At 44.5% G+C, this 9,052-nt stretch overlaps 1 protein-coding gene across 1 annotated transcript in view; it reads left to right on the top strand.

The window, feature by feature from the left end:
* Positions 1-2,134: 2,134 nt before the first annotated feature.
* Positions 2,135-9,052, top strand: part of TMC5 (transmembrane channel like 5) — a gene marked incomplete at its 3' end in the record, with an annotated part of 30,081 nt that continues 23,163 nt past the window's right edge. The window contains exons 1-4 of the mRNA XM_008061348.1: positions 2,135-2,704; positions 5,189-5,288; positions 7,990-8,077; positions 8,512-8,760. Of these exons, the coding sequence (XP_008059539.1) occupies positions 2,395-2,704; positions 5,189-5,288; positions 7,990-8,077; positions 8,512-8,760 (747 nt within the window). The remainder of the gene's footprint in view (positions 2,705-5,188; positions 5,289-7,989; positions 8,078-8,511; positions 8,761-9,052) is intronic.

The following is a 9,052-nucleotide window of genomic DNA, read 5'->3' as shown; positions in this document are numbered from 1 at the left end:
ATAGGCACTCAGTGTTCATTCATTGAGGAATGAATGAATGACACAGCATCATCTTTTTACAGGAAGGGCCAGGGTGAAGTGATTAAGAGCTCCTGCTTTGTGTTCAGACCAGCTTGGTTTTAACCCTAGCTCTGCTTCTTGCTGGTTTTGTGACCTCAGGAGAATGATCTTGCTGAGCCTCAGTTTCCTTGCTATGAAATGGGATTGATTATAGGACCTACCTCACTGGGCAATAGTGAGAATTAAATGGTGAACTTGGCCAGGAGTGGTGGCTCACACCTGTAATCTCAGCACTTTGGGAGGCCAAGGTGGAAAGATAACTTGAGGTCAGGAGTTCAAAACCATTGTAGGTAATATATCAAGAGGTCATCTCTACAAAAATATTTAAAAGTTAATCTGGCATGGTGGCACATGCCTATAGTCCCAGCGACATGGGAGGCTGAGGGAGAAGGATCACCCGAGCCCAGGAGGTTGAGTCATGATTGAGAATGAGACTCTGACTCAAAAAAACAAAAATTAAATTAAATATAAATCAATATATAAATGATGTACTCTATTTAAAGTACCTGGCCTGTAGTATTGGATTAATTATTGTTGAGAGAATGTGTACTTGAGTTCTGGTTCAATCCTGTCCTTTTTTTTTTTTTTTTAATCTTTTGAGTTGGAGTCTCACTCTGTCGCCCAGGCTGGAGTGCAGTGGCATCCTTACTGCTACTGCAGCCTCAACCTGCTGGGTTTAGGCAATACTTCCACCTCAGCCTCCCAAATAGCTAGAACACAGGCCTGCACCACTATGCCCAGCTAATTTATTTTGTTTTAGAGACAAGGTCTCACCAAGCTGAGGTCTCAACAAGGCTGGTCTCGAACCCCTGGGCTCAGGCAATCATCTTGCCTCTGCCTCCCAAAGTGCTGGGATTACAGGCATGAGCCACCACGCCCAGCCAATTTCTCCCACTATTAAATAAACAACTTGGCCCAGGGGATTTTGAAATCAGGCCTATTAGATAGGAATTATGTTCAGGTGCCTGGCACTGAAACAGAGCAGTGGCTTAGGAATAAAGGGGTTTATTCGTCTTATGTAACAAGAAGTGTGGAGGGAAGAAGCCTGAAGTGTATGCAGTAGCTCTGCCCATGGTGCCCTCCAGGACTGAAGCTCTTTCTGTGGCTTCCTTCTCCTCCATCCTTAGCAAGTAAATGTTCATCCTCTTATTTTCAGAATGGCTGCATCCAGGTACAAAGGAGGAGGAATGGTGAAGGGCAATCAGTGAACCTGGGCAAAACGTCCCCTTTTATTTTGTTTGTTTTCTCTCCCTCCCTTCCTCTCTCCTTCTTCTCCTCCTCCTCCTCTTCTTCTTCTCTCTCTGTCTCTCTCTTTCTTTCTTTTTTCAGGTCACACTTTGTCGTCTAGGCTGGAGTGCAGTGGTGTGATTCCAGCCCTCTACAGCCTCGACCTGCTAGGCTCAAATGTGATCCTCCCATCTCAGCCTCCTGAGTAGCTGAGGCTACAGGGGTGCCACTACACCTGGCCAATTTATTTTTATTTTTTGTAGAGATGAGATCCCATCCCACTGTATTCCCCAGGCTGATCTTGAACTCCTGGCCTCAAGTGATCCTCCCACCTCAGCCTCCCAAAGTGCTGGGTTTACAGGCATGATCCACTGAGCCAGGTCTATTTTATTTATTTATTTACTTATTTTTTAACCTTCTCCCTTGATAGCTTTGGTAACTGTCCTCTTTCAAAGACTGTTCCTAGAAACTACTTGTCTTATTGACTAAAACTGGGACATAGATTCACCCTTAGCCATAAAGAAAGCAGGGAGCATTTTACCTGAGCACTGTGTCCACGCAGAAAATGTAGCTTCTGCTGGTATGAGGAAAAAGGAGAATTAATATCAGGAAGCAGACATCTAGCAGTGTCTACTACCCGAGGCACCAGGAGATAATAATTGTATCATTGTAAGTTCATCTGGATTTATATAGGCATATAAAATATGAATTCTAGGCCAGAGGCACTAAGTTGAAAAGGAAGTCTTGTCCTTTGATTATGAGTCCTTCAGAAGAATCTGCTTCTGTTCCTAGAATCTCATTGTCTTAAATGACAATTCTGTTTCTGATTTCTTGCCTAGCTACCAAGACAGAATTCTCTGCAGGAAAACACTCCTCCCCCCTGAGAAGATCCCTCTGGGAGCAGATGTGGGCAGTGATGCTATGATTAGTGTGGGGCTGGTTTTAGTAATCTCATCCTGGCATTTAAAAAAATGTAAATGGTGGGTCTCTTTATGACTGTCATCACTTCCCCCCCCCCCCGCAAATCCTGACAGTGCTGGTGTGACTATTGTACGAGAGCTTTAAAAGCCCACCCCAGTGGAGAGTAAGGCTTGTAAGAGACAAGAGATGTTGTCTGATGACTACTCAAATGAAATTATCATAGAGGTTGAGGATATTCTCCCTGGGGTCCAAAGTCATCCATCCTCAAATCAGAGTGTTCGAGAAATGGCACAGGTAAACTCAAGAGTCAGCATGGTTTCATCATTATCTGACGTCGAAGTGGTGGACTATCAGACTTTCAGCAACAGGAATGAAAAAAGGCGCAGCCAGTTGCTACAGTTTTCAACATCTTTGAACAATTCGATGTCTCAGACCCTCTGTAGTCCAGAATGCTTGGGCATAGACACTTCTCATTCTTCACATGAAACCATTCAAGGTAGTAAAACACTGGGGAAGAGGAGCTGGGGGTGGCAGAAGAGGCTTCCAAGTTGTCCACAGAGTTTTTACTTTCAAGACATCAAGGGGGCTGGGTGTGGATTACACCTATAATCCCAGTGCTTTGGAAAACCAAGGTGGGAGGATCACGTTAGGCCAGGAGTTTGAGAACCAGTCTGAGCAACATAGCAAGACCCTGTATCTACAAAAATAAAAATAAGTAGCCAGGCATGATGGCTCCTGAAGTCCCAGCCATATGAGAGGACCCCCCTGCCATCTCTCTGCAGACAACCTCTCCTTCCACCCTCAGCTGATCTGTTCTCTGTTCTCCTACTTTTGCCTTTACCAAAATGGCATATAAATGGATCCACTCACTATGGAGCCCTTTGAGACTGGCTTCTTTCACTCAGCCTTATCTAGTTAGAATTGGATAATGTGGCTGTTTTCCCTGAATGTATGTCTATAAATATACAGTCACCTAGCAAGTGATACAAGCTCCCACTGACAAATTGACATGAGTTTCCTTTTCAAACAAATCTGGCCAGTATAAATCATAGCCCTTTGGGAGGGAGTCTGAAGTGGGAGGATTGTTTGAGGCCAGGAGTTCAAGAGCAGCCTGGGTAACATACCAAGACACGGTCTCTACAAAAAACAAAAAAGGTTAGTTGGGTATGGTGACACATGCTTGCAGTCCCAGTTACTTGAGAGGCTGAGGCAGGAGGATCACTTGAGCCCAGGAGTTCCAGGCTGCAGTGAGCTATGACTGAGCCACTGCAACTCCAGCCTGGACAGCAGTGCAAGACCCTGTCTCTAAGAAAAAGGGAGAGAGAGAGAGACATTAAGAAGTGGTGTGGAAGGTTTGGTAGGTGAACTAAGGGTGCCAGGGATGAAGAAAGGGATCACTTTGAGACCTCCTTGCTGATAAGAGCTGACTTTGACCAAGCTTATTTCATGTGCAGAGCACCTGTTTTTTGTTAGTCACCAAATTTAGTTTTATGTACTCCCCATACTCGACAACTTTGAGGCAGGCGTTTCCATTTGCTTGACAAGGAAACTGAGGCTCAGAGACATTCATTGACCTAGCAGATCTGAGGCCCAAATGCAGGTCTGCCTGATTCCCAAGCCTAAGTCATTCACCGCTGCCCTGTCCCCTTTTGGTCTGACTCCTCCTCCTCCTGCCTCCAGGCAACATAGGTAGGATGCCTTCTGTTGCCAAGTTCATGAGGAAATCAGGTCTTAGCTGAGACCTCCCAGACTCTCAGCTCCTGAGGCCAACAGAGATGCTTTTTCTGTTTCGCCCTCTGTAATATTCCAGACGTCAAGTCTAGCAGCTCTCAGTGATTTCTGGGAGAAGATAAAACACCTTCACACTAAACACTCTATGGTGTAGCCTTCTTATTGAAGAAGATTGGAGCATCACCTCTCATGCTGCTGTCTTCCTACATCTCGATATTTTTCCCTCTTTCCCGCTTTTTTCTCTCAGCCTGCTCACCTTTCCTATTCAAGAGAGACACAAATTCCTCAGCAGCAGAGTGGCCCCCTTTGAGGAATTCCCTTTTGGCCTCAACTATGTCATCACAGTAAACACGGCACTTTTTCCTGAGAAGCTTCAGCTCAGTGCCCTGACCAAGGAGCCAACCCCCTCCCTTGGTCCCTCAGCCACCTCCTTCACATCGCTCCCCCCAGTGGCCCCCCGGCTGGCTTCCACGGTGATAGCACTTCCCATGCAGACACAATACCCAGAAGAAGAAGGATCTGTCTTTTCCTTGTTTTTTGCTTTCTCAAGAAACTTCTCAGAGACCACCCTTCAGAGGACATCAGCCAATGCTGTGTCACATGCCTGTGCCAAAACCAGTCACCTGCAAAAGGGACAGGACCATTGGGCTTGGCTTAGACCTGCTCCTTGTGCCTAGAGATGGGCCTGCCTCCAAGGAAACTCAGGGCCTTGTGAGGCAGGGGGCAGATTCCTAAACATAACTGGGATTCTATTAATAAGGAGGGAATGACTTTGGGGTAGGCATCTGCCATCTGCCATGCAGACCAAAAACGTGAATTTCGGTTAGTGGGAGAAGAGGAGGGGTCGCCCCCCAGGAGGTGGAAGAGTGTACAGCCATTGTCGAAGAAGGCGCTTGGGCCGGGGCCAGGGACCAAAGAAAGAGATGTGGGTTATTAAAACAAGAAAAAAGAGGCAGGAAAACCAAACATACAGGATCTTGTTGGCTTTGCTAAATGCTTTGTGTCATGGGAAAGAGAAAAACACTGAATAGAAATAGAATGCAGCCATGATCATTTGCTCTGACTTTGAGCTCTAACGCATATGAATGTCCTCTTGTTGTTTCCTTTTGGCTTCTTTGGGATCCCTGAGTCCATATATTCTTTCCTTGTTTTCTTATAAAAATGCACTCTGACTTCAGTGCCATATTTTAAGGTGTTATGATTGTTAAAGAAAACAGAAACGAAACTGCATTTATTTTTTTTCCCATAGGACAGAAGTTAATTGCATCTCTGATACCCATGGCATCCAGAGACAGAATTAAAGCCATCAGGAACCAGCCAAGGTCCATGGAAGAAAAAAGGAAGCTTAGGTATGGGCCAAAGACTTTTCTTCTTTCCCAGATTTTACGTGAACCCCAATCTTCCATTTTTGAGCCATCTCAAAAAGATTATATAAACAAGTACAATAAGAAATAAATCTTCCTTACAGAAGAATTCCAAATACTCTACGTAAGTGCTCCTTTCTCCAAGAGCTGGAGCTGAATCCCCACTCCTTGGACTGGAATGTGGGCTCTGTTTAGTGACTTCCTTTCAAAGAGTTGAACATGGAAGCGTGAGGGTATGTAACTTTCCAGTGGAGACCTGGGCTGACACACCTCAGCTAGGTGCTCAAGGTTGACATCCCCAAAGATAAGTCATGTGATGAGAAGGGCACATCTCCTTTATGGTGCTCTCTCCTGAAACCTGTAACTCCAGTCCAAACTGGGAGAGACATTAGACAAATCCCAACTGAGAGATATTCTACAAAATACCCGATCAGTGCTCCTTGATGATCCAGGGCATCAAAAAAAGGAAAGCCTGAGAAACTGCCATAGACTAGAGGATTCTAAAGAAACATGACACATCAGTGCAATGTGGTATTCTGGATCGAATTCTGGAACAGAAAATGGACATGAGTGAAGAAACTAGTGTAATCTGAATCATCTGAAGTTTAGGTCATGGTAATATACTGTCGCTGGTTTCTTAGTTTTGACAAACCTACCACAGAAATGTAAGATTCTAGCGGGAAGCTGACAAGTAGTATATGCGACCTCCCTGTTCTGTCTTTGCAAATTTACTGTAAGTCTCAACTCTAAAATAAAAAAATTTTCTTACAAAAAAAAGAAGAAGACCTTAGACGTTAGGAGCATTCTAAGTGCAGGAATTTAAAACCAAGGATGGGGGCTGTTTTAGCCTTCAGACTTTATATTAATGATTGCTCAATCTTTTTCATTTTTCTTTTTGCAAGTTTTGATAGTTGGCAGAAACTGGTATAGTAGGTACAACAACAGTTGTTAATAAATAATTCAAACATTCAGTTTATCTGAGATTTCAAAGATAAGTTTCAAAGCCTGGCAGGGGAAATAGATTTGTCAGCAAGTAACTTATAAATGGCAAAAAGGGCTGAATACAGTAGCTCATGCCTATAATCCCAGCACTTTGGGAGGCCAGGGCAGGAGGACTGCTAGAGCCCAGGAGTTTGAGACCAGCCTGGGCAGCATAGCAAGACCTTTTCTCTACCAAAAAATAACATAAAATAATTAGTCAGGTGTGGTGGTGCAAGCCCATTGTCCTAGCTACTCTGGAGGCTGAGGTGAAAGGAGCCACTGCAGTGAGCCATCCTGGGTGACAGAGTGAGACCCCAACTCAAAATAAAATAAAATGAAATGAAATGAAATAAAATACAGAAATAGAGTCAGGCCAAATCAAAGTAGAAGGAGATTGCAGGGGGAGGTTCAGAAAGGTCTGGTCTGCCCCAGTCTGCTGGGGTAAAATAGTGGGGGGCATTTGAATTGAGCCTTGAAAAGACAGTGATGTGGGGAAGGGTGTGTGAGGAGGACCCATGAAAACCAGGAAGGGACCAGAACAAAGTGGTGAGTTCATGGAAGGGTAAGGAGGCCAACTGTGACTGTATCTTCCTCAAAACACTCTTCAGTGTCAAACTCTGTGTGGCTTCCTCTGTCACGAAATAAGGGCCCCCAAGACCTTACAGTAGGATTTCTCAACTCAGTACAACCTTAGGGGAGTTGTGCGATTGTCCTTTTCATTGTAGTATGTTTAGCTGCATTCCTGGCATCTGCCAAGTACCTGCCAGTAACACCTCTCTCTCAGTTTGACAACCAAAAATGTCTCCAGATATTACGAATTAATCCTCTGGGGGGGGCAAAATTGCCCCCAGTTGAGAACCATTGACTTACAGGGACAACCCCACAGCCATGTCACCATCCATCTTCTCCTCCCTTACCTTTGATCGGTCCATTCCAGCCACCTTGGCCTCCTTGCTGTGCTTTTTCCCTTGGGACTTTGAGTAGTTTGTTCCCTATGCATTGACATTCCCTTACCCATAGGACTAACCCCTCTTCTTCTTCAAATGGAGTGATGCTCAGATATCACACTGTCTCAGATTATCATACTGGCCCCACCCCATTATTTCCCACTCTGTTTTTTTATTTTTCTTTCTAATAATACAAATCATCACCTCCTGAATGTAATACATAGTTTACCCATTTTATTATTATATTTATTGCTTATTGTCTTTCTCTTCCAACTGGGATGTCTGCTCCACAAGCTAGGGAAGTTGCTCACTTACCACCTAAGACTGTGCCTGGCACATCATAGGTGTTTAGTAACTTTTTTTTTGCCCTCTCTTTATTTCTATAACTTTAGGGGGATACAAATAGTCTTTCATTACATGGTTGTATTGTATAGTGGCAAAGAAGTCAGGGCTTTCAGTGTTCCCACCATCTTCACCTGTGCACAGTTTTCCTGATAGGTGATTTTAGTCCCTTCACCCCTTCCCCCTCCCCCTTCTAAGTCTCCAGTGTCTGTTATACCATTCTCTGTACCTTTGCAAATTCTTAGTTTAGCTCCTACTTATAAGTGAAAACACACAATGTTTGGTTTTTCTGTTCCTGTGTTAGTTCACTTAGGATGATGGTCTCCAATTCCATCCATGCTGTTGAAAGTGACTATTTTTTTGAGTGAATAAATCACATCATTGGTATCTCTCATTTTGTCCTGCTGTTCCCACAGGAAAATAGTTGACAAAGAAAAAAGTAAACAATCCCACCATATCTTTGAGTTCAACTGCTGTGCTCAGTGTCTGAACTCCATTTCACGGGTAAGTCAGCCTTTACTGCAGTCAGTGAAATGGGCACAACAAAAGCGTGAAAACAGGGAGGGAGGAGAGTGAGGATAAAACGGGACCAAAGGGAAAGAGGAACCAAAATTCAGGACAATTTCAACCTGGGTTAGGTTAGGTGTGGGGAAACGAGGTGAGCTTGAGGCAGGTCTAAGAGGTTGTTGAGTTCATTGGCCAACTTAGCCATTGGGAGTGGCACCTTCTTCAACAGCAAACCTGGGAAGGTAATAATAGTACCACCTTAGAGGGAGATCATGAGAATTAAATGAGATAGTATTTGGAAACATGCTTAGCACCATGCCTAGTACATAATAATGTTCCAGAAATGGTGCCCATTTTTGCTATTGTGGTACCTGCTCAGGGGGTATTTGCTGAGTGACTGTCAAGCCGCCCACTTTGCATCCTCACTCCAGGCTTACCAGAGATCCCATAACAGTCTGTCAGAACTCCTCAATTCCATCAGCCTGTGGCAGAAGACACTCAAGGTCATCGGAGGCAAGTTCGGAACCAGCGTCCTCTCCTATTTCAACTTTCTCAGGTGGCTTTTGAAGTTCAACATTTTCTCCTTCATCATGAACTTCAGCTTCATCATAATCCCTCAGTTTACAATGGCTGAAAAGAACACTCTCCAGTTCACTGGATGGGAGTTTCTCACTGGTGGGGTAAGTTCTCCATTTCCCAACCCCAATTTCACCACCTCGGTAACCCGGGGACATACCTTGCCAGTCACCCACCCAGATCTCTCATTTTGCCTGGGATTAACTATGGGGAAAGTGAGTGTCTAAAATATTTTTCCCTCCAAAGTAACATATACAGAATATGGCAGAATTTCTGCTTCCAGAGTTAATCACTTTTTTTTTTTGAGTCAGAGCCTCACTCTGTTGCCCAGGTTGGAGTACAGTGGCATACTCATGGCCACTGCAGCCTTGACCTGCTGGGCTCAGGTGATCCTTC

Source organism: Carlito syrichta, unplaced genomic scaffold (genome assembly GCF_000164805.1).
Source record: "Carlito syrichta isolate Samal-C Ts95f unplaced genomic scaffold, Tarsius_syrichta-2.0.1 Scaffold305212, whole genome shotgun sequence".
NCBI lineage: Eukaryota > Metazoa > Chordata > Mammalia > Primates > Tarsiidae > Carlito > Carlito syrichta.
Note: the sequence above shows the minus strand (reverse complement) of the source record. Positions and strands in the feature narration are given on the sequence as shown.